At 41.2% G+C, this 25,988-nt stretch overlaps 1 protein-coding gene across 6 annotated transcripts; it reads right to left on the bottom strand.

The window, feature by feature from the left end:
- Positions 1-525: 525 nt before the first annotated feature.
- On the bottom strand, positions 526-25,905 carry ZC3H11A (zinc finger CCCH-type containing 11A). 6 transcript variants are annotated; one of them, XM_083508839.1, is made up of 18 exons: positions 24,008-25,905; positions 21,846-23,949; positions 20,921-21,124; positions 20,530-20,649; positions 18,197-18,320; positions 17,104-17,304; positions 15,650-15,772; positions 14,856-14,936; positions 14,044-14,145; positions 12,911-12,973; positions 12,344-12,439; positions 11,234-11,299; positions 10,199-10,702; positions 9,385-9,458; positions 8,593-8,911; positions 7,129-7,301; positions 6,772-6,836; positions 526-2,380 (listed from the first exon to the last, which is right to left on the bottom strand). In XM_083508839.1, the coding sequence occupies exons 3-18, from the start codon at positions 20,972-20,974 to the stop codon at positions 2,119-2,121; spliced, it is 2,427 nt and encodes an 808-aa protein (XP_083364965.1). In that variant the 5' UTR covers positions 20,975-21,124; positions 21,846-23,949; positions 24,008-25,905; the 3' UTR covers positions 526-2,118. The 6 variants fall into 6 exon arrangements, with proteins under 6 accessions (XP_083364965.1, XP_083364967.1, XP_083364968.1 ...); XM_083508841.1 differs by having other exon boundaries at positions 21,846-22,230; positions 25,745-25,882; XM_083508842.1 differs by having other exon boundaries at positions 21,846-21,899; positions 25,683-25,872.
- Between the last annotated feature and the right edge of the window lie 83 nt (positions 25,906-25,988).

Raw genomic sequence — 25,988 nt, 5'->3', positions numbered from 1 at the left:
CCTATTTTCCATGTGTTGGATTCTGGAATGTAAACTTGAGACCTCTTGTACTCTGTAAAGCATCAGGCATACTGATGATGCTGCATTAATAATCTATGAGACACTAGGGAGCCTGACAATTTCTGAATAGTTTATGAACACTGAGATATTACTCAAGCAAATACACATTTTTTAATTTAACTATGTACAAGCGCCACAGAGGAGCAGACTACCCCTAATTTATGAAAGGTGAAAACTCACAAGTATGTAAAAAGAGCTATAATCAAACTCTGCGGATAAAAAATGTAAAGGAAAGTGAGAATCTCACATCATAAACTTGACCTCAGAATTTGATCCTATTATCTACGATAATCCAATGACCTATTTTTAGTGCAAGACTTTTTTCTTTTTTTAAAGAAATCTGGCTCTTCAGTCCTTTTATGTTGCCAACTCAATTTGGGGCCAGTAAAAGCTGAGAAGCCATGACAGGTGGCAAATTCCTATTCTATTCTGCACAATGTTTTGGAAATACAACACTGAAACACATTTCCGACATTAACTTTATTTAAAACACAAATACTTCTCTCTCCTGCAGACTGTTTAAAGAAATAGCAAACATATCTGATTCAGATACAATGATTTAAATAGAAAACAAAAAGATGTACAGAAAGCAATGGGGTCTGTAGTTAAAAGCCTAGAGAGGAATCTCTTGTATGGGAAAACAAAACACAAAAAATGAAGAAAAATGTCAGCAAACAGAAGGTTCTGCATAAGCAGACACAAACTATTGCAAACTATTCACAGTCTCAAATGTCTGTTACTTTTGTTCACCGTCAGAAGTTCTCTGGTTTCCCACTTCTTTGGAGTAATGTGTCAACTAGCAGTTAATGCAGGGCAGCTTTTAACATAAATTTACAAGTATGACTCTATTCAACCATATTTTGCACAGGCAAAATTTCAATGTGAACTTGCAAAGCACAGGATTTCTCCAAGTTAAAGTGAATATATTTACAACAGAATCAAGCAAATTTTTATTCTTGGTAGGAACGCAACCAGAAAGATCCTGCAGATAACAACAATAGTCAAAAGATAATCATATGAAATATGGAAGTAAGAATGATAGGGTATACAATACACCCAAGTCTCCACAGCCACGCTGTAGAGTTCATGGAACACTGCTGAATAAAGATCATTGGTGGGGCTTCAAGTGCTGAACATGGGTACAAAAGTTTGCAGGTGGGCAGTTTCAGAACCACAGCTGAGAACTGTGTGGATTTGGCAGGGAAGAGTGCATATATGGGGTTTACCTGGTTTACCTGCCAAAAGGCAGCATTCCAAAGCTTTGTTTTAAATGACCGGTGCAATATCAGCAAAAAAGGCCATCAGTTCAGGAAAAAAGAACAAAACCTGAGAATAACCTCACATGCCCTTGTAGGGCATGTTTTAAAAACAATAATTATTTTTAATGAATATAGGTACACACACAAAAATTCTTAGCTTTTGCCTTATAGAGTTTATGCTTGCTAGTGGGAACTAGTCTAAATGGTACAGAATAACAGTGAGGAAGATTAAAAAAACAAATGTTCAATGTTCTTTCCTTCTTCCTAAAGCCACGCTTGCCATGTGGCAGTAAGTTCAGATGGAGATTACTACATTTCTGCTCTTCCTCATTTTAAACTGTACTCCTGGCTCTAGAATCAAATTTGAAAATATAATTGCATGACTCAAAGAGCTGACAAGTAACTTGGGAATACAGAAATTACCCCAAAAAAACCCACAATGAAGAAGCCGTGAAACAGACATTGAGGTTTGCCACAAGGCTGGAAAACAAAATGTGACAGTTAAGTAACAAAAATATATACAGGAAGGTTGTTGAGTCAACAAGTGGACCCTAGTTGAAATGTTTGTGGTTTTCTCAAAGTATTTCAGGTGGGCAGGATAGTGACAAGACAGTCATATAGGAACATCTCTCTGACCAGCAGGGCAATACAGGACAATCAAATGCAGCCAATTTCTTTCATCAGTTCAAGTGTGCTTTAAGACTTGCCATAACGTCTCACCAAGAAAAGGGTAATCTTGGTTATCCAACAAAATATACAACATTTATTTTCTCTCAGAATAAACCATATGGGGATGAAATCAGCTGTCAATCATTTCAGAAAGTTCAAGCAAGAGGTCGTCCTCATCTTTTCCTGGGTCCAGATCAATCTCTGCTTCCAGTTTGCCTCCTGAGATTTCCCATATCAGCTTTTCAAAGTCATCGTCTACTGAGGTGGGTGTCTTCCCAGGTCCTGTTGAGCTCAGTCTGCGTGTCTTTACTGCTGCTGCATGGGAAGAGGTTGCACCTGCTGTCTCTGCTTGTAACGTGGAGGCTGTCTGGCTTTCCATATGCAGTTCGGAGCTTCACAAAGAGGGAAAAGATAACAATATGATTCATCTCCAAGGGGAAAACGGATATCATGTCTGGACGTGGGGAACCCTTAGCCCCAGCAGAATGGTGTGATATGAATAAGCTGTGCAGGAAGTTTTTCCTCTAGCAGCAGATAGGTCATAAGTTAGTTACAAATCTGAAACTTAAATAGGCAGGATGCAGGTACATAAAGAGTAGAGATAATATTCTTATATGGGAATTCAAGCAACATTTGGGAGGGGGGTGTTGTGCAGGGGAACATGTATAGTTGGTGTGCACCAGCCCATCCTTGCTGCCACATTCACACCAATATGCAATATATAGGAAGGTCTAAATTAAGGATCTTGCATGATCAGAACTGACAGGGAATTTTGCACTATCACCAGTGGCTTCTAACTGCATTCAGCTAAGCATGGGTAGAAACCTCTTTTATGTATGGCCTGCTCTCCTCTTCACACACTAAAATGCCTGAAGAAGCCTTATGTTGAAGTGTCATCTAGGTCATATTATGATATGGTCAGGAAGCAGTTGGTTAGCAGAAAGAAATAGCTGGATTACTGCTATGCCACTAAACTATCTTCTTCAGCTATGCATGTTTACACTATGTAGCTGTAAAGGTAAAGGACCCCTGGCAGTTAAGTCCAGTCGCGAACGACTCTTGGGGTTGCGGTGCTCATCACCAAGGGAGCTGGTGTTTGTCTACTTCCGCAGACAGTTTTTCCAGGTCATGTGGCCAGCATGACTAAGTCACTTCTGGTGAACCAGAGCAGCACACGGAAACGCCGTTTACCTTCCCGCCAGAGCGGTACCTATTTATCTACTTGCACTGTGTGCTTTCGAACTGCTAGGTTGGCAGGAGCTGGGACCGAACAACAGGAGCTCACCCCGTCGCAGGGATTTGAACCGCAACCATTGCAAGCCCAAGCGGCACAGCACCACCCACGTCTTACGTTTTGCTTTTAAGATAGCTAAGTTCAAAGTAAACTGAGCAGTATGAAAAACAAAATGCAAGACTTAAGAAACTAGTTTATGGGAAATATCAGGTATGATAAATAGCATAAGATCTTGAACAACTTAAAATACTGAATCAGCTTATTGCAGCATAAGCTTTGATGAATAATAATAATAATAATAATAATTTTTATTTATATCCCGCCCTCCCCAGCCAAAGCCGGGCTCAGGGCGGCTAACAACAATCAAATAAACAATCAAATAATAACACATTCTAAAAATATTTCATTATAAAATTAGTTAAAATCAAATTGATGGCAACCGATTAAACAAAATTCTGTGCAGGTTGCCAGAGGAGGGAGTCAGGCTGCGCCCTGACCAAAAGCCTGGCGGAACAACTCTGTCTTGCAGGCCCTGCGGAAAGATGTCAGGTCCCGCAGGGCCCTAGTCTCTTGTGACAGAGCATTCCACCAGTTTGGAGCCGCAGCCGAGAAGGCCCTGGCTCTAGTTGAGGCCAGCCTAACCTCTCTGAGGCCTGGGACCTTGAGGATGTTATTATTTGCAGACCGTAGGTTTCTCTGTGGGGCATACCAGGAGAGGCGGTCCCGTAGGTATGAGGGTCCTAGGCCGTATAGGGCTTTAAAGGTTAAAACCAGCACCTTAAACCTGATCCTATACTCCACCGGGAGCCAGTGCAGCTGGTATAATACCGGATGAATGTGCTCTCGCAGCGAAGACCCCATAAGGAGTCTCGCCGCGGCATTCTGCACCCGCTGGAGTTTCTGGGTCAGTCTCAAGGGCAGCCCCACGTAGAGCGAGTTACAATAATCCAGTCTGGAGGTGACCGTCGCATGGATCACAGTGGCTAGGTCAGGACGAGAGAGATAAGGGGCCAACTGCTTAGCTTGGCGGAGATGAAAAAATGCCGCCTTTGTTATAGCTGTAATCTGCGACTCCATAGAGAGGGAGGTATCGAGGATTACACCCAAACTCTTAACGGACGGTGCTGGCACTAATTGCACCCCCGCAAGAGATGGGAGTTGCCCCCTCGATCCCATATCGTCCCGCCCCAGCCAGAGGACCTCTGTCTTCGAAGGATTTAACTTCAACCGGCTCCCACGTAACCATCCAGCCACCGCTTCCAGACATCTGGTCAGCATGTCTGGGGCCGAGTCAGGATGGCCATCCATCAACAGATAGAGTTGGGTGTCATCAGCATACTGATGGCAACCCAGCCCAAAACTCCGGACAAGCTGGGCGAGGGGGCGCATAAAGATGTTAAAAAGCATCGGGGAGAGAATTGCACCCTGAGGCACTCCACACACCAAGGAGTGGCGTGATGACAATTCCCCCCCAAGCGCCACCCTCTGTCCCCGACCAGAGAGAAACGAGCGCAGCCATTGAAGGACTGTGCCCTGGATCCCCACGTCGGCAAGGCGGTGGTCCAGGAGTTCGTGATCGACCATGTCAAAGGCTGCTGACAGATCTAGAAGAATCAGCAGCCCTGACCCGCCTCGATCCAGCTGCCTGCGGAGATCATCTGTTAGGGCGACCAGAGCCGTCTCGGTCCCATGACCAGCGCGGAAGCCGGACTGGAATGGGTCTAGAGCAGATGTTTCATCCAGAAACCTACCAAGCTGTTCAGCAACTGCTCTCTCAATCACCTTACCCAGGAATGGAAGATTCGAGACCGGGCGGTAATTGGATAGATCTGAGGGATCTAATGATGTTTTCTTTAAGAGCGGACGCACCACCGCCTCCTTCAGTTCCCCTGGGAATATCCCGGTGCCAAGGGACAAGTTGATGATATCCCCCAGGGGGCCCCGCACCTCGTCTGGACACGCTCTAATCAGCCATGACGGGCACGGGTCAAGAGGACAGGTGGTGGGCTTTCCAGCTTGGAGGAATCTGTCCACATCGGCTGGAGATATCCGGTCAAAGTGGTCCAATACTGGACCCGAGGACAGTCGAGGGGCCTCCAGTTCCTTTATTGTATCCAAATTGGCAGGGAGGTCATGGCGGAGCATCAGGACCTTCTCCGCAAAAAAGCTCGCAAATGCCTCACAGCTGTGTGTCAGATTGTTATTTAAATTTGGCTGTCCTTCAAGGGACGTTAAAGACCGAATTATACTAAATAATTGTGCCGGGCGAGAGCTAGCGGATGCAATGGAGGCCGAGAAGTAAGACTTCTTAGCAGCCTTCACTGCCATCTCATAGGTTTTCATAAAAACCCTATAAGATGTTCTTGAGGCTCCGTCACGGGCACCCCGCCATACTCGCTCTAGCCGTCTGAGGTCCCGCTTCATTTTCCGAAGCTCCTCGGTAAACCAGGGAGCCCGGTTTCTGCGGGGTCGCAGAGGGCGCTTAGGTGCGATCTCATCGATGGCTGCCAGGAGCTGGGTATTCCAGCCCTCAACGAGCTCAGTCAATGAGTCGCCAGGGGGAGTAAGGTCCCGCAAGGCTTGATGGAATCTATCCGGGTCCATCAGCCTCTGCGGGCGAGCCCAAATCGGCTCGCCACCTAAGCAGGGTGGGGGTGGAAAGTCAATCCTGGCTTTCAGAGCGTAGTGATCAGACCATGGCACCTTCATCGAAGGAGACATGATCACATCTATACCGGCGCCAAAGATCAAATCCAGCGTGTGGCCTGCTTGATGAGCAAATTCTACTTCAGATGCAGGAGTCCTAGCCATTTATTTATTTTATGGCATTTATATACCATTTAATTGCAAATAAGTAAATCACATAGCATTACCTACAAAAGGTTATATCAGAATAATTGTGTTCTTGGTACCCATGTTAAAAACCAAGGACAAATGCCTGTTGATTTGGAATCTTGCTGGTCTAGTTGCAGTTGGGTTTCTAAATTATCATAATTTGGCTTTAAAAGGCAAATTTTTGTCAGCATTAGTGTGAGATATATAAACACTTCATCCAGAGTACTGCTATCTCCTCAGTGCAGTAGGATCTGAAGAGTGAAAGCTTGGTAACATTTGACTCTATCTTGTTGACTAAATTAAAACTAGTACAATGGAAAATATTCACAATTTGTATTAATTTCTTTTTAGCTGCTTCAAGTATTATGATGTACCTTCATCTATTACTGGCCTAACTGTATTTCTTCAGAATCTGCCACTACAGTCTTGGAATTTTCAATATGAACTTCACTATATCCCAGATTCTTATAGCATTAAATTTAATTGAATCTATTCCCAGTGCCTGTTACCTGGACCTCCACTTGCAAACCTACATGGAAAGAAAGCTGAAGGACCTTATCCTAATTTTCACATGATCTCATTTGAGTAATGGCTAGTAAACATTCAAAGTCTGCTTGCACAACTGTTCCAAGGGCCAATCTCAGTGACATATAATAGGGTGATAGATAGATAGATAGATAGATAGATAGATAGATAGATAGATAAAATAATTACCTGTTAGACTGCACTCTCTCAGGAACAACAGCTTCTGTGGCTTCTGGAAGACCAGGAGCACTTGCCTGAGAGAGGGGGAAAAAGTTTATGGCAGGTTTTTCTCTCTCCATCATCATTATGCTGTTTTAATTCTTGAGCAACCATCTTATTACTCCCCTCTTATTCAAAATAAGAAATTGGACTCTCCCAAGTTAATCTTTGGTACTTTCCAAAAGATGACTGGTCACTTAGCACTGTAAATGTACCCTCCTCCAAAAAAATCCACCCCTGCTGCTTATCTCAAAGTACAAAGTTACAGCACAAGCTAATACTTTCAGCTATCAGGTAGTCTCCAACAGCATTAATCAATCTTCTTACCAGGGCTGTGTTTTCAGATGGGTGCTCCTTTGTGTTTGTGCTTGGGATGAGACTCAGAGGCTTCACTGCAGCAATAACAGAAGGATGACTCTCTGATGCTTTGCGCTTCAGTGCCTGCTTTGCTGGAGACACGGGCTTCACCCCAGATGGTTTCACATTCACTTTTGGTTTGGCTAGAATATGAAAAAGCAACTCAAGGTTAGTCCATGAACACAGAATGGCAATGTTATTCTTCTCTCTCCCTCACTTTTTGTAAAACCAAAAAACAGCACTTCTCTTCCTTCAACGAGACCTTTTTTAGACATGTCAGGTCTGTAATTACAAAAAGATTTGGTGCTGTTTGCACATGGCAGTTCTTTATCTACATGAAAAATGCAACATACTGCAAAGGGCTTTTTGACCTATTGCAGACCCTCCAAGTGTCCTTATTTTCCAGGGACGTCCCTGAATTTAGAGAAGCTGTCCAGTTTCTGATTTGATCCCGGAATGCCCTGCTTTTCCTTAGAATGTCCCTATTTTCACTGGAGAAATGTTGGAGGGTAGGAAGTTATCTGACTCCTGAGCCGTCTGAAGGCAATCCTGTATAGGGATTATTTTTTTTAATGTTTAATGCTTTATTATGTTTTTATATATGTTGGAAGCTGCCCAGCGTGGCTGAGCCAACCCAGTAAGATGTGGGGGGTATAAATAGTAAAATTATCATTATGGAATGGGACGTCCCTATTTTCATCAGAGAAATGTTGGGAGGGTATGCTATTGCAACTAAGAATGTGTCTTTGCCACGAGTGCAGAAGCCTACAATCGGGACGTGTTAGACAGTGACCAGATATAATGCTATCAAATCTCCCACATCCAGAGATTGTCTAGCAGTAAGTGAGAGAGAGCAAGTGCAGCTTCATTTCCATATACCAAGAGGGGTCCAGTTACCTGGCTAAGCAGAGTCACCAGGACTTCCCAGAGGAACTCTGGGCTTCGAATTTGTCCCTCTAATACTATACATCATTGTGCCTTTGTCTCAGGAGTGATGCAGTGGATATTTGTGACTCACAGCTTAAATGAGCAAGGCAGGTTGATAGTATGAGACAGAAAAGGCTCTGATTTCCATAGGCATTAAAATAGTTACAGCTGTTGCCCAGATTACATTTTGAAGCAACTGAGAACACACATGCTATCTCAGAGATAGATGAAATCTCAATATGTTTTGCCAATTTCCGAGTGTGTGTATCAGTATTATGCAGGAATATTCATCCCATCCCTTTGCAGCTGAGACATGTAAGTGGAATGTGGGAGTATGCTTAAGAATACACACCTTGTTACTTAGCTCATAGGGCAATGCTGAAACTTAAAACAAGTAGGAACCTAGATGGCAGAAATTTAAAAGCCTCTTGTTCTACCTCTTATGAGCAGCTTAAGGAAGCCAACCTTTTTTTGACCCTTGATTACCATCAAGGTGTTGCTGTTTACCTTTAATCTTTCGTTCTACAGGCTGAGCAGAAAGTCTCGACTCCTCTGACCCCACGTTCTCTGGCGCTGCCTCCTGGGATCTCACCAGCAACCTCTTTGTAAGTGGACGGCTTTTCCCTGTTGTCACTGGGGATACAGGATTTTTCGCCCCTGGGGCCTTCCCTTCTGCAGTTTCTTCCCCAGCAGATGGCACAGTCACTTGCTCCTCCTGGGGCTTCCTCTCTTGCTGCTGTTTTAGCCGTTGCTTCTCCTTCCTTATCTCCTCCAAGCTCTTCACCTGGACTTTAGAATGTGAATTGCTCATGCCGTCATTCAAAGGCTGAGTAGACAATGAGAAATAAAGGGGTGAGAAAACAGGTGCTTCCCACGGAAAGCGCCCCCCCCCCCCGATTTCAGTATCTTGACATGCTTCCTTGGGTGGCCTGGCTCTGGATAGTGCTCAGGATTTCTTACTTCTGTTTATTTTTACTTTTTTGGCTTTTTATAACCATGATGCAGTCATAGTCTGGGGTTGTCTGTCAGAAAAATGATGCCCCATTGTGTTTCTTGGTGGCATGATGTGCCCTTCACAATAGGCTGTCAAAATATATTATGCTGAACTTTGGCCCAGAGCTGATTAGCTAATGGGATCTAAATGGGTGAGAAAGCAGGGTTTGTATATCACGTGACAACTAGTCCTGATATAGATGTCTAATGGCAGTTTCCAAAGATGCTAGATGATAATGAACATGCATCAGTAGCAAGGCCTGTTTTTCAACATAGAATGTATTGTGTACCAAAATGAAGACTTACCTTCGCAGTGGCATCTGATGTAAAAGTTCTTGGAGAGGACTTCAGCTCTGTATGTTTTTTTTCTCTTCCAGGAGCTGTTAAAACACCACACTGATCATTCTAAAAGGAGAATTAACTCTCCTGAGGCACAGCTATTTCCCACCTTATGAGGACAGGTAAATTAGGTGGGTGAACACCACACTCAGCAGTCTTCTATCTTGCTAGAAATACTTGCTACCTTCCAACAACAAGGTCCATGAAGCACTACAAGCAAGGCAATTCATCTCAATTCCTCAATTTTTGAGGAACACATCCTGCCCAGACACATCCTATTCTGTCCTGAACTAGAAAATGTGCATAATGGTGACATGCCAACAGGCTGCACTGACATTACTTCCAGCTGAAAATACTTGTTTTTTCCAGAAATATTTGTTCTGGCATTAGTTGCAGGCTTCTACAAAGTGAACTGGAAAGAGTACCCCCACTTGAATTTAAGGTCAAATTAAAATGTGCGATCCCATTTGCTGAAATACTGAAAAATGCAGGAAGGACACTTGCAGGGCAGGAGAAAGAATGCTTAAAGCCTCCTGCCATTGCCAATACTCTCCTCCTTTGAATACCCTACTCATACTTTTTCCCTTTCCTTACTCTGAGCTCATTTCAGAGCCATGTGTGGGAATGGGGGGACGTCAGCACACTACAGTATGTTCTGAAGCTGAAGTTCCTGACATTGCTCTACCCTATGTTCCAGCAGTCAAATCTATCACGAGTATTTATACCAATTTTATCATTTATAAAAAATCTGCTTCAACAAGCATTCTGGCATGTATAGTACCTGTTGGTTTTGTAATGCATAACTGTCTCCTCCCAACCGGAGTTTGCTCAGGTTGCATCTGCGTCTTTGAGGTGTTCTCCCCACTTTGCTGCATTCGGAGGGCTTTTTCCTGCTTGATTTCCTCTAGAGTTTTGATGCGCACCTCCCTAAAGTCCTTAGCTTTGTCAGAAGGCTCCTCCAGCTTTCTTCTGATGGAAACAGCTGAACCCAAGGAGCCTTGCTTCTGGGGCTCACCCTCATGCTTTGGTCCAGCAAGGCTCCCTTTTTCAGTTTTTATGCGCTCCTCTTCCATTTGCCTCTGCTTCTTCTCAGCCAGGACCTCTGAAAAGGTTTTGATCCTGATGGCAGGAGACGGTTTTGCCACTGCATTGGGATCATCAATGGTAAAAGTTACTTGAACCTTGGGTTTGGGATGAATTTCTCCCTTTCTTTGGCTAGCCTTCTCCAAACGGATTTCTTCCAGTGTTTTCACACGAATTTCGCCTACTGGTTGGGCAGCATTCTCTACACCACAAACACAAAGCAAAATGAAAAAATGCACAATAGAATTAGTTAGTTTGCATTTTTATGTTAGTCAAAATGTCAACTGTTCTAGGCTCTATATACTTTTGCTCCCAAAAGATGCGGTATCACTCTGAGAGTTTAACAAACTGCTTCTTATCCCCCAACCTCATTCTAAATGGGCTTCCCTCAAGATGTCCATGTAGTATTTCAACCCTTGCCAGTTTATTGCATAGTGAAGTAGATTATCCAAGTCAAAAAGTGAGCAGTATGTAAAACATTGCTGAAGAACTAATGCTGAGAGCAAGATCTCATTCCATAAAGGAGCTCTAAATTCAGGAGGTAAGAAAAAAGAACAGTTGCAGGCTGATCTTTTTGGTGACATGGGCCTTTTATAGATTTTAGCCTTTTATATATTATTATCACATTAAACTCTGTGAGGTTTACTTCTGAGTAGAGTAGCTTGGATTGCACTAAGGCAAAGATCCACCTGCAAGAAATAGGAAGAGGTACTCCAATAAAACCAATTGTTACCTGTTTCCATCTTGTTCTGCTCAGATGGTAATCCTAGTCTCTCTTTAAGTGACAAGGGAACTTGTACTGCAGAAAGAAAGAATAAAATGGTGAAGGAAGTTACACAGGAGTCTCCTGTTTTGTTCTCCTACAGCAATCTTCCTAGTGCCTTGGACTACAACTCCCATCATTCCTGACAATTGGCCATGCTGGCTGGAGCTGAAGGGCTGAAGGTTGAGGAAGCTGACCTATGGCTTCACACAATAAATTGTTTCATATGGCTTGCTTCACCCTCCAGCCCAAGAAGTCTTCATAAGAGAGATGTTGAACTGTGATGGGAGAAAGGCTTCACGCTGGCCATCAGGCAATGGCTTTTTCCACCTGCCTTGCCCACCCTCCATCCCTGAGGCTTTCCCAGACCATGACTTTGAGAACAGCAGAAGCACCTGGGAAGAGAGGAGTTCCAGGGTATGTTAAAAATTAATGTTAGAATTTGTCTGTCCTTGTTTCTCAATTTGATCCTTTTATATGGTTTTGTATGTTTTATAGCATTTTATGAATAATGATTTGCCATTGTTTTTGTTGATTACAGTTTAGGAATTCTTAAATTTAATAGTAGTTGTTTATTTTAAAGTTATGTTTTTATTATGGCTTTTTGTATTGGATTATATTGTTATCAGGTATATGATCTTTGCTGTCTATTTTGTTGTTTATTCAGCTTGTAAACTACCTTCTGTATAGTAATATAGAAAGGTGGTATACAAATTAAAAGGAAATGAAATACTGTATGTTTTCTGCAACTCAAAAGAACCACAAATGAACTGCAAATAGATCTACTATTCTTCCAAAAAAAATTAAAAAATCTCTATCAAAGCAATTACATTTTATGCGCTGTGCACAGATCACCTTGACTATGGAATTTGGAGTACTTTGTGTACATCACTGTATGGAGACAGCATACAAGATTTTTGAAACAAACAACTGTTAATATGGCCTTTCCATTATATGCATTTGATTCCTCATCCCTGATAAAAACAGGAGTTTCACTGACATTTCAGAACAATTTCACTTAAACAGGCTTGTTGCACTACAAAAGAAGTAGAACACATTTTACTATTTAAACAAACCTACCTCTCTTTGGTATTTTGTCTGCATTCTCCAAGGAGTCTACTTTCTTTCCCAGTCTTTCAGCAAGGCTACGTTTTAGGGGGAGACCACTCTCAGAAACTAACAGTAAAAAGAGAAGAAATATTATTGTCAGGGTTTTGTTTTTTTGCTTTCAGCTATGCTTGCTACTTTTAGTGGCAATTACATCCACATCAGTCTTATGATACTGAAAGACACTTTAGTGAACATTTTGCCTAGAAAGATAGGGCAGATATACATACACGTGCACACACATTCTGGCAGCGCAAGAAGCAGATGAGTGGGATAAGAGCCGGTCTTGTTTTTACACAGCTCTCCACTGAAATGTCAAGAAAAATTATAATCCTCCTTGCCGCAGATTCTATGCTGTGCCATAAATGGCATATACTTTAATACAGTAATTTAATAAATCATCAAGGTTCACAAACAGGTAAAAAATGTACCCATGATCAGAACTTTTGTGCATGTATGCACCTATGATGGAAAATAATGGATAAGGCTGATATGTTAATAGAGGAGCAGGGTTTTTTAATTCTACATGCTGGTTCTCACCTGTAGAGGATTTCCGTTTTCCCAATCTCTCTGCAACAGTCAATCGAATCTGAGGCTCTTCACCTGACAAAAATTAAGGGCAAACAACAGATGTCTGAAGTAAACCAATTGCTTTAATATGTGTATTAATATGTAGTGATTTTTTCCATGAAAAACTGTTGGCTAATAAATAAACAGTATCTATACAGCAGTTTATTTACTTGCAGTAGAACCTGCATTTGACCAGAAGATTAACATATGCAAATTTAGTTGTTAAGTACAGGATACTCAACTCCTCAATGGGATCCACCCACACAATGGTAAGGTGATATAAAGGCAGATCGCAAGCAAAGATGCCTAGATTCAGATAAGTGCTCACTATCACATTCTTTCACCTTTTGTCAAACAAACAGGACAGGGTGACCATAGGTGAAAGAGGCAAGAAGATCACACATGACAACCCTCTTGTTAAACAAATGGGATGGCCAGTTTATCCCATTTCTCACTATTCTTAAAGTGATTATAGAAATTGTAAGAACCACTCATTTCACAGCCCCTCCCCTCCCCATCACAATGCATTGGCAAAAAAGGGGATAAAAAGACCATCAGATGAAAAGGTTAGCTAGCTCTCCCAGCTCCAATACAACAGAACTTACCCAGCACTTCATAGGACTGCACCCTACTGCTTCGCTTTAAGGACAGGTATACTTTCCTTTTCCCCTTCCCTTCTTGTGTGGGTTTATGGCAAAATTGTCACCTTGCTTATGTAGGTGTTAGAATAGTTAGGGTATTTTCTGCTCTTTAAAGTGTGTTTGTATTGTGATTTGCTACTCGCTTAGACTGTAACTTTGCTATCTAAAGCAGCATTATATATATATTCTGTCACTCCTGATTTATATAATAAACTAAGCTTCCATTATTTCTTTGTGAGGGTTTCTTGTAGGAAAAAGATTAAGGATTAACACACATCCATAATAAGTGCACGTCATAACTCCAGCAAACGATCCTAAACCTCTCAGCAGTGTGTATATGAACATACATGAATACACATCATAACAGTGATGCTAATTATAATCGATAAAGAGGAAGGGCATTTCCAGAAATGCCACACCTACCAGAGCTGTTGAACTGGATACAAACAGAATTACACTTACCTGGCTTTGTAGATAAAGTTACAGTTCTGACCACAGTCCGTACATTTTCTTTTTCTGGGCCTGGATGGGTCTGAATCTGAGCAGAAACTTCAGAGGGGTTGTCTGAGAAGAGCAAGACAAAGCTATATTAAGCTGCACTGCCACCACTATTTGGCATTTCATGAATTTGTGGTTGAGATGCAATTTGAATATGAGGCTTCTAAGTTCACACTCTTGGCCAACTGTAATGCATTGGTGCCTTAAGATAAGTCCAATCCAAAATTCTTTTTTTCTTGGAACAATCATCGAACAACCTCCACTAGCCACCACCCCAACACTTAATTGCTGTGATTCAATTGTAGGGCACAAAACTGCTGAATCAATGATCACTGGGACATCCAAGGCTACACATAAAGGTAAAGGGACCCCTGACAATTGGGTCCAGTCGCGAACGACTCTGGGGTTGTGGCGCTCATCTCGCTTTATTGGCCAAGGGAGCCGGCATACAGCTTCCGGGTCATCTGGCCAGCATGACTAAGCCGCTTCTGGTGAACCAGAGCAGCACACGGAAATGCCGTTTACCACCCCCACTCCGGAACAGTACCTATTTATCTATTTGCACTTTGATGTGATTTCGAACTGCTAGATTGGCAGGAGCAGGGACTAAGCAACAGGAGCTCACCCTTCGCAGGGATTCGAACATTAGCATTTGCAAGGCTCTAAGAAAAGCAAGCAACAGCCCACCCTGGACTTCTAATAATAGACACTGCAACAATGAGGGTGCCCAAACATAATGCTGTGGAATATCCTTACAATTACAAAGGTTAACTCACCACCTTGCTTCTTTGATTTTTCCTTCATTTTTTTTGACTTGATCTCATCAAGGGTTTTGATTCCAAAATTCAAGTTATCAACTGCAAAATGTGAAAATCTGAGTAAGCAGATAAGTTTCTCTCAAATACGAAAGCGCAGAAAACAAGCTCAAAGTTAGTTAACCTGTGAAATTTTATTCCAGGGGTGAGAACCTGTGGCCCTCCAGAAGTTACTGAGATACATTGCCCATCACATCTGACCATTTTTTGTACATGCTGGCTTAGGATGGTGGGAGCTGGAATCAAACATCTGGGGTGCCACAAGCAAACTTGGCAATTTCAATGTTTTTAGCTTTGTTTATACTTTGTATAATCAATATGCTAAATTAGATCACTCTTTGGGGCACCAGCAAATTTTCTATTGCAAACTGAACATGTTCTGATGCACATTACCCTAAATATGCAGAGGAAATATTTCCAGAAAACTTTCCACAACACTTCCTGTGGACAAAAAATGTTTGTTGGTTTTTCTGTTCCCATCTTTCTGCATAACTCCTATATCCTTTCCACTCTCTATACCCCCATCTACCTTCCTGCACCAGCACACTAATTTCCTTCTCTCCAATACTTGCTTTAAAAACAAACAAACAGCATTTATGAAAACATACTTTGCAAGTCCTCAATTGCAAGAACTTAAATATAAACACACACTGAAGCAAATAAAAAATCCAACCCAAATGCTGAATGTAGGTATCCTTGGCCGAAATCCCTTGCTAAGGGTCTACTCAGTTTATTTTGAGCATATTAGTTCCTACCTTTAACTTGTTTTGTGCTACTTGCTGATTTCCGAGTAGAAATTATCCGCAATCCATTAGAAACCTCCGCAGAGGGTTGTTGAACAGGCATTTTAGATTCATCACCTTCTTCCGATAATTGATCTGAAAGAAGTAACATTGCTACTTTGATTCCATTCCTATTTCTTCAGAAGTAAGCCCACTATGTTCAGTGAGACAGATTCCCAAATGTGAATAAGTCTTGGGCTGCACTGATTTATACCCATTTACCTGGAAACAAGCTCCACTGAAATATGTCAGACTTAATTCTGAGTAGGCATGTACACGTTAGAACTGTGAGTCAAGTAAAACTTCATTTGGATTGTCTCACCTGCTTAGTCAAGTAAGATCAGTACAACATGCAATTAATTAAAAGGTAGGTAGAAGATCTATGATTTGCCAATTTACGTTTTGCTACTCTTAGATGCTATAGGGTGGAAACCTCCCCACTCCATATGCTCCAGAGGATTGGAAGAAGCACCAGGGGAAGAAATGTTTCAAGGTACTGGGATAATGCTAGGGTTGCCATATTTGAAAAAGTGAGAATCCGGAGCTGGGGGGGTGGGGAGCAAAGTTGTTGAGCTTTGACCATTTGTGAGGAACATCAGTAAAAACAACACTGATGGTTGTCGGCAGCCATAAGTCCGGATTTCCCTGGACATTTTGCCAATTTCCACCCAGACACTGCTTTTGGTTGCAGTATTTGGGGTGTGTTCTGGAAATTCCAGGCGTATGGCAACCCTAGATAATACCCAATACCATCACCTGCTTTGACATATTTACTGTTGTTTTCATCTTGATTTTAATTTACTTTAATTTTTTTATAAGTTGTTAGGCACTCTGAGGATCTGCAGGATGAGGTGGGGGAATACACTGAAGCAATGACTGCATTAATGATATGCACTGAAACAACGGAGAAGCGGTGATGGACTATATGGAATTGGCGGAAATGACTGGCAGAATCCGAGACCAGGGAGAAGAGTCGGTGGAAGAAGATTGGAAAAAGTTTAAAGACTATTTACAGAAATATTGTAAAAGTAATGAATGTTAGAATGATGTTGGATAGAAATTAAGTGGTTTTTAGCTGTAATACTATAAGGGAATATGAAAAATGGATTACGAATAGGTAAAAATTTAATCTTACAATATTTTAAGATTAAAGACTAGGATAAACAAAGAGGGGAAGGATTTGCTGAACTAACAAACTGAACTGGAATACAAAAAAAAAGGGAGGCGTGAGGAGGTCCGGGAAACAAGCTAATGGAAAATAAGTAATGGAAAGATTGAGTTGTTTTTAACTGTTTTTTATTTTGTATTTTTCCTTCTTTTTTCTTTTTTCATTTTGTAATATCTTGAAAATTTTAATAAATATCTTCTAAAAAAAAAAAAGATACAACGGAGAAGCATCATGCTTTGGGAAACTATATTTTGCTCACCATCATCATCTTCATCATCATCTGCAGCATTGATAACAACTGGTGGATGAGTGGGGCTTGGTACATTTTCAGAACTTTCCACCTTCATTACCCCACGCAGCTGAGGAGATGGATTGGACTGAACAGAAAGTTTATTCTGTTGCAATGAAATCTGTGTAGCCTTCATCTCCTCTTCCGTAGGTTCAGGCACGTTTAGAACAGCTTTAAACAAAAATGCACAAGAATCTATAAACTACAAGTTGAAAACCATTATCAATAATATAAATAGGTATCTGATCCATCATGTGTAAAATCTCTCCAGTAATATCAAAATCATGCTGCAAAGGATTGTGACCAATATTAATATAATTTTGATACTTAAACTTGGGGAAAAAATCTCCAGTAAGTGGTGGCCCTATTCCATCTTGCTTACACACACATCTACACTAAAGACCATTCTTATGGATTAGATCTAGCATTCTGAAACACTGGTCACCTAATGCTTCTAGGAAGTTAACCATAAAGAAATGATGGTGAAAGTATTTGCCCTATTGTATGTTAAATATAAACAAGTCAGCTATTTGTCTCAAAGAGTTTCCTAGATGGTTATAGCAATTTAAAAAGGGAGAGGAAGGGCTGCAGGGTTGTGGTTAAATATATGTAAATCACTTTTCAGAGTGCTGTGTTCACACGGATGTCTTCAATCTGCTAGTAGGACAAGTGTGAGGAACCTTTGGCCCTCCAGATGTTGCTGAACTACAATTCCCATCAGCCCCAGCAGGCGTAGCTAAAGGCCAGGGAAGTGAGTTTCATTCCAGCAACATATGGAGGGTCAAAGGTTCCTCACACCTTCAGTAGTATTTAGGTTAACAACAACAAAAACAATGTTGTGAAGCATCCACCTTTGTGCTATAAAGAACATGTCCCTGCATAACCTTTATCTACTGTATTGCTGCTGGAATTTTTTTTTATGCACTGCTGGGGGGGAAAGTCAGGCAAGTATGGCTTTCCTTACAGCACCTACAGAAATGTGGAAGTCTGAAGAAAGAATGCAAGATCTTTTGTAGATAGGTAGGGGTAAAGAGACATGCCGAAAGGTGAAATTACAACTCACTCTTGCTTGGAGGTAAGAAAAGCCCATCCACAAAACGTCCCTTGTTGTGGTGGAATGCACAGTTCATCTTCTGACAGCCCACTGGCTGATTCTCCCAAAAGCATGGGATCTCACTGCGTTTTTTCTGAAGACAAAACATAGACTATAAGTGTACACTAGGAACAACCTGCAAGTCCACAACGTAAGTTAGTAACACACTGAGATGGTATCAGCAACATAACCTTTACAGCCTATAATTTATCAGGAGAAGAACTGATATGCAAATATTATTTCCCACTTCATTTAGGACAGGCAGTCATCTGCGAAGAGACTACTTAATCACAATGGCCAGTATCCAAAGGGCTGCAGTGTTCGCAACTCCCATTATTCTAGGCCAGGGGTCTGCAACCTTTAAGACAAAAAGCGCCACTTGGACCCGTTTCCGAAGGAAAAAAAACTGGGAGCCACAAAACTCATCATTATAAAAATAACTTTTTTGTCACTTTTTTATTATTTCTTTGTTTGACCCCTCAGAATTACTCCTCCTCATAGAAATAAACGATAAATTAACAAGTTACCGTGTGTGTGTGTGTGTGTGTGTGTGTGTGTTCTTCACTCCCCTTCAAAACAGGACCAGCGTACATGCCCCTTACAATGTAGCGGGTGGGCAGGCGGGAAGGTGACGTCGGGACGGTGCGTGACTAACGCACGCACCGCCCCCATGCAATGTCACAGCCAGTACAGCGCCCGCCACAGTGGGGAGTGTTGGGGCGCACAATGCGCCTCCTCCGCTCGCTAGTATCCGCCCTGGAGCCGCGGCAAAGGTGTAAAAGAGCCACATGAGACTCCGGAGCCGCGGGTTGCCGGCCCCTGTTCTAGGAGCATTTTGCAACAGGGAATTTCATTAACACGAGCAGTTTCTGAGCTCTGGGCGCAGATTTCAGATTAAAACTGAACAGTGGAAGGAAAGGTGGACCCTTTTCTGCTTCCCCACTTCCAACCACTTTCTGAAGACTGGAGAAGAGACTGTCTTAAGAATATTAGCAGGGTGGGCAGGGGAAGCATGGCTTTGTTTTTTGCAGTCTTCAGGTGAGGACTAGATCATGTGAAAAATGAACGTAAGATTTTAGCTGCAGTTCATTCATTTTCAACTTTGTATTCTTGTTATTAAAAAAGCATGCCTAGACATTCCGTTGTTGTGCCCGTAACCTAGGTTTAAGGTGCCATTTAGCTCCTAGTTTTCATATCTCAATTTATAACACTGGCTGCATGTGGAGTTCCACTCATGTACACAAGCTGTGCCAGCAACCTCTCACACACACCCTGAAAAGCAGCCCTTCTGGGAAATACATGTTGTACAGATGCACGCAATGTAGCATAAGAGATGCAGCAGAGGGGAGATTGAGCAACACACATACAGTGCATATGTGAAACTGCTTTTCACTCACCCATAGGCTTTTTGGATCCTGGCCCATTATTATATTTCAGTTCTACCTTCCTACATCCTACATGATATCTTCTTTTCCTTCCAAATCCTACTGCCTGCCACACCTTTTGATAAGATAGACTAGCTTTATGTTTACCCCACTATTGTTTAAGAATAGGGAATTACAGACCCTTTTGGTATGCACTGTTAAAAACAATCATTGTTAAAAACCAAATAGCATGTGCTGCACTTCCATTTTTTATAGCCATAGGGTAGGTCCTGCTATCACATTTCTTGTCCACACAGGTCACCCTGTTTCTTCCCAAATACATTCTCATGTGTGTATAGTATGCAAACAAGGTAATGGGTTACTGGCAGAAATAACTGTGGGACACTAGTTGTGGCCACAATTCATGCATTACATTTCTACAAGCTAGCTCATTCTATGAAAAAGCTAGGACAACTCACATGGTGGACAAGGGAAAATATCTAAAACAGAGTTCACATGTTTCTTCTCTCATTTTTGTAGCTTTAATGTAAAAAAACACAGTCACCATATAATAAACCAACCCAAATAATAGCACCCCAAATTCAAATCAAGCTGGAAAGGTGCTTAGAGACTAAGAAACTCATGCTGGTAGTCTAAACATGGGAATCTCAAACTACTATGAACCGTTTCTTCATTTATAAGTGTATGTGTGTGGATATATTTTTTCAAAGCAAGGCAGGAGTTACCAAAATAACCTTGCAAACTTAAACTTAACAAACTAACTTGATCGCTCTAAATCATGCCTATGTCTTTATAGTTTTTAGGAAAATGTTCTATGCAAAAAACACTACACTTCAACAATGCACACAGTGTCTGTATTACAGACCCAGATATCAAGAGTAATCACACTGCTAGACTATATATTGAGACAATACTTACATCAATCTCCATGTGTCTAAATCGACAGACACTTCTGAAACATCGCTGCTCTTGCCAAAGCACACACACAGTTTCATTCCCCAGGGCAGCTTCACAGTGACGGAAGGGGCAACTGTCACCCTATGGAGAATGAAATATGGTCTTGGTAAGCAATACATACATTAAAAATCAGACTAATATAACCAAGGTTTCATTGAACTGCATTTCCTATGCACAAAAGCAACTTGAAAGGTTTTACTACAACTTTGCATATTCCTCTTCCTGGCTACCAATAAAGTCACTAAAGGAAGGGACGGATGCCTTGGCTGGAGTCTATTGGGTGTATCAGGTTACATTATACTTATAATACTGCAAGCAAGAATAAAGACTAGAGGACAGGGGAAATACAAACCTTGGTACATGTGGAGTAGAAATAAAAGTAACAATCATCTCCTTGGTTAGACATATTCGGCTGAATCTTTATTGTCAGCTTATGTTGGAGAGACTGGTGGCTGAACAGAGGTTTACTATTCTCTCAGTGATGGCTGATCAGTTTGGTTTAACTGGCAAAACCTTCTATAGGCTGGATTTACTGGTATCTTCTTTAAAATATAATCTTGGAAAGAGATGAAGGAAAATAAAAAGAAACCTTCATGTTACAAATCACAAGCTTTGCTACTTTTTTTTTATTTTAATGGCACATAATAAGTTCTAAACCCCAGTAGGTTAGGTAAACACATTCTACTTTTATATATGTTATGAAAACTGGTTCCCAGTTTAAAAACAAACCACATAAATCTGTTTACCCTCCAATTTCCTGACATCCAATTTCTTTACATCATAGTAAGAAACACTAAAGCGGGGGTAGCCAGCATGGTGCCTTGCAGATGTTGGACTACGACTCCCATTAACCTCTGGACAGCATGGCCAATGGTGAGGGACAAGAAGATCTGTTGTCCAGCAATATCAGGAGGGCAAAATCCAGAAATATAGAAGTTTCATAGTTGGCAACAAGCAGACAACACACATTTAATATTTTGGGAAGATCAACTCCTATACCACCACTTCTTTACTGACTGCTTAAAACAGATGGATGAGGTGAACTGACAAGAAGGGATGCTGAGATTGGGACATGCGCCAAGTTGAATAATTAGAACAACATTTGCATATGCTATTGCTATTGCAGAAACCTTGGCCACTGGGTGAAAACTACTGCCAGCTAGTCATTTTGAAAACCCTTCAAATTTTAGCAACTGCTAAGATATATCTTAAGCACCTGTTGAATTACAGTTCATACACTAAACCTTCCCAAATGAATACATTTTTCACTGAGATACCTTGGTAGGTTCAGCATGCAACTCTGTCTTCAAAGACTTCCAGTTATTTTTCTCCTGTAGGTCGAATCAACACTCAATCCATGAATTGATAATAACGGGATAGAAAGACTTTTCTTCCTCACATTTCCAAGGAACACATCTCATTCTCATTCAAAATTCAGACAAGGTGAAATACAACTACTGGAGAAAGCAAGTCCATTTGAACGGTCAGGAAGACTGGAGATAGTGAAGGTTAATTGCCTCTTCAAAATAAATTGTTCATTTAAAGATGAACTTGTGTTTCAAACTGGCTGCAAAGAAGATCCATCTTCCACAGCCGGAAAATTATAATTTTTTTTAATTAAAACACATTTTTTCAATTTCTGGTCTTCAAGATTTCTTCCACCTATTGGAAAAAAGGAAAAATCTTCCCCGCTCTTTATTAAACTGTATAGTTAAAAAAAAATACTTGTATGTATAAACACAGATATGTATATACACATAAGTATCCTTAGATACATTTGTGTTTATACATGCAACAATGTATATACAAGCATGGTAGTTAAATTTAAAGATTGAAATTTTGCAACAGAATGTTTCAAATTTGGGGAACTAAAAATAAATTGACATACAAATTTCAGGCTAATCGTTTCCCACATAAGCACACAAATAGGTACATAGACATAGGGTGTACACATGATGTTTAGAGTATTAAGACCGATTTTCAGACAAATTGGGATCCAATTAATTTTTATGCAGAAACTAACTGCATGATGCAGTTTTAAAAGCAACAGGCTTAGTACTACAAAATCAAGGCAACTGTTTGATTTTGCTGTCAAAATGTTAAATTTGTTTTGTTTTTTCTGTACCTAATTTTGCTCAGTCCCCCATACATCACTGCAAAGATACACCATAAGTCACTGTTTTTCAGTGATAAGGTTGAAAGGATGCAGCAGGTCCAACATCCTAGCAACCAATGCATCTTCAGTCACAAAGTGACCCAAAAGAAAAGAAATTGTTGATCCCTCTTTCAATGCCATTTTGAGTATATATTCCTTCTTTCAAATTGAAGAGTGAAATGTAGGAATCTTTTATTCACACAAATGCTAACGTATTTTGGGGGGTAATTTTTGGCATGGTATTTCACCCAACTCTAAAATAGAGAGGGGAAAGTATTTTAAAAAGAAAAAGTAGTAGTCCATGATGAATTTTACACAAGGGGAAATTATATATATATATATAACTACAACAATTAATTTTCATTATTATATTCTCTTCCCATCCAGTTTTTTATTTATTCAAACCTGATTTGCCTGCACTAAATGATATTGGTGCTTCACATGATCAATTCCGCAAGGAGAAAGATTCTGACAAATGCACAATACCTCTCTTTGCCATAATCAGCCCACATTTAGTGTCAACCAAACTATCCCCTTGGGGGGGAATTGTGCAAATACAGGCATTATAAGCAGCAAATTAACTTTAGGTATTTCCTTTCTGTAGCCTTTTATTTTTATTTTTGCATACACAATCCCTGAATACAAAGTTCATTTCTGTACATACTACCTTAAGGCACACACAAAAATGGTTAATTAAACTGCCTATCCCAATTTAAGTGCATGTTATAAAGCAGTTTGTATATTATCTGCCATGGTTTAAGAACATACTGCACATCCAGCTCTGAGAACAATTATTAACTTCAATATTACACTGTTTTAATATATAGGTGTAATCCAAGAACTGTTGGTGTCTTTCACCAATATATAAAAACCAACAATTTTTAAAAAGCAATTAAGAAAAGGTGATTAATTGTTTTTCCATCCCCCCTCCAGTAAAAATAATGGGCATAGCTCTGATAGTAGGAATATACTTGAAAGCAAGATTCTCATGATGATGCTGACATCCTTGATAAAGCTGAGCAGTTTTGTGTTCAAATCGTACAAAAGCTTTTCAAAAGTCAACTGATGGTGGGCTAACTTTTGAGCTTATGTGAGAAAATATGCAATAGAATCACAGAACTGTAGAGCTGGATCACCCCCTGCAATACTCCCTTCTAGGAATGTAAGCTGAAAGGTTTAGGCACAGGAACAGAAACTGTCATATAATAATTCCTGTTCATACAGTGCTTGGCAGGGGGTTGGACTCGATGGCCCTTGTGGTCTCTTCCAACTCTATGATTCTACATTATCTCCCTCACTCTGATTATCAAGCATAGTTAACATCCCTGTCTCATTGTAGGTATTGAGAGTATATGTTCACAAGACACTTTGGAGGTCAAAAAGCAGCTAGTGCTAATGATGCAGCAAAGAGCAGCATTTTCATATGCACTTCAAATTGTCTTGAAGCACAGAACACAGATTTTATTCACTGTTCTCTTAAGCACCTCTCCATTTCATTGCAATGAGCAAGCACCATGCATGCCAAAGCCAAATGCCTGAATAAGTATATAAAGGAGCCATTTCCATATTGTCATTGTCAAATTATGAAATGAGTTTATGTTCAGAGGTCAAGAAATTTGTTGCTCTGACATTCTGACAGCAAGGTAGAAGAATGGCAGTTGAGGTAATTTATGACCACTTGGGCCAATGCCCACCAATTTCTCAGCTTCCCCTATCAGCATATGGGTTTCTGTTAACTAAACCTAAAACCTGTCCTTTGATACTATGATCTTTTTGCATGTTTTGAAAGGCACATGAATACGATAAGCACCTCTAACTACAATAGCTTTACGAAGTGCTGTCCATCTTTACTGCCATCTGTGCCAGACTCTGCACTGGGAGGAAACAATGTACTCTTAGGTATTAAAACTGCTGCATCTTCTCGTATCAGAAAGACTGGGGAAATTAACACACTAAATTATTAGCTGCTCAACGCACAGAAAAACTTTATCACAATTATTACAGCTAATTCAGCTGCAAATGGTTTGCAGTGGGAAGAACTAGTACCTAGTTTCAAACTGGATATACACCAGATATTTTGGTTACAAAAGGTATTTTATGTCCTCTGCAACCATTGATCATCCTCATCTTCATTTAAGTAGTCGTCTCTATGCTGCCTAGCAATAGCATGCAATGGCAGTTCTATTTTTCATTGTGTTTTAAACTGATTAGCCTATGACATTATATTCCTAAAACATACTAGATGCACAGCTCAATCTTGGAGTGCAGCATGCACCAATGACAACAATCTGTTTTGGAAAAGAACCTCAAATGCCACCAGCTAAATGCCATGATAATCAGAGACTCTTTTTTTTGTCAACCAGAATTACTGTACTTCCTGGTTTTGCTATTTTTCAGTGTACTGCTGAATTGCAATGCCGGAGAGTTCTGTTACATCAATAGCACTAGAAATGGCAGGTCTTGGCTTAATTTTATTTCATTTAAAAAACAAACAAACAACCCACTATTATTGAAAATCCCGCACTGTGGGATTTCCTTTGCCCTAGTTTTCTCATCTTTGGGATTAGGCCAGTTAATCCTAATGCCCTTTCCTAGATGGTCGCGAGGATCTGGGAGACTAGGAGGGGAAACCGAATTATCTAAACAAATCTTGAAGAGCAGGAAAACAATCGCTGTGGGAGGGCCGGGAAATAAATAAATAAATAAAGCGGGGCCGTACGGACGCCATTTATATGAAACGCAAAAGGAAGCAGAAAATGGAGTTAATTTAGGGGCAACCATAGATAAAATAAAATAAATATAAGGAAGCTGCCGCAGTCTCGGATAGGGACTCGGAACGGGCCGTTTAACAAAAGGAAGAGCGTAAATTTGAAAACAAAGAGGCCCTAGGCGGCGGGCCTACGGAGAGCCGCCTCGGCCAGGGAAACCCAGGGAATCCTATACGAAGCGGCCTTTATACCTATATCGGTGGCTGAGGGAGGGGGACCCCGGCCCCTTGTCACCCGCGCGCAGGAACTTTACCGAACCCCGAGAAGAAGCCGCTGTCGAAGGCGGGACAACACTCCTCCAGTCACCTTCTCTCGTCTTCTTCTTCTGGACGGCAGACGGAACTCGAGGCGTCTACTTCAGCAACACCGCTGCCCTCCTCTAAGATGGCGCCTCTCACCAGGTTAGGCCGACCCTGCCCGCAAGCGTCATGGCGGACGGGGAGGAAGAGGGCGGGGGCGCCTGCGCGATTGGCCCTTTTCGGATCACGCGGGCGCCG

The sequence above is a fragment of the Podarcis liolepis genome (assembly GCF_965112155.1).
Source record: "Podarcis liolepis genome assembly, chromosome: 6".
NCBI classification, from domain to species: domain Eukaryota; kingdom Metazoa; phylum Chordata; class Lepidosauria; order Squamata; family Lacertidae; genus Podarcis; species Podarcis liolepis.
Note: the sequence above shows the minus strand (reverse complement) of the source record. Positions and strands in the feature narration are given on the sequence as shown.

What these genes read in the sequence shown, in the direction of transcription:
- ZC3H11A (XM_083508839.1), bottom strand. Translation starts at nt 20,974, where the DNA reads ATGTCTAACCAAGGAGATGATTGTTACTTTTATTTCTACTCCACATGT. An exon ending in AAAATCAAAGAAGCAAGGTG is followed by an intron (nt 14,146 to 14,855) that starts GTGAGTTAACCT and finishes TGCTCTTCTCAG; the next exon opens with ACAACCCCTCTGAAGTTTCT. An exon ending in CATCTGAAAACACAGCCCTG is followed by an intron (nt 6,837 to 7,128) that starts GTAAGAAGATTG and finishes CCCCTCTCTCAG; the next exon opens with GCAAGTGCTCCTGGTCTTCC.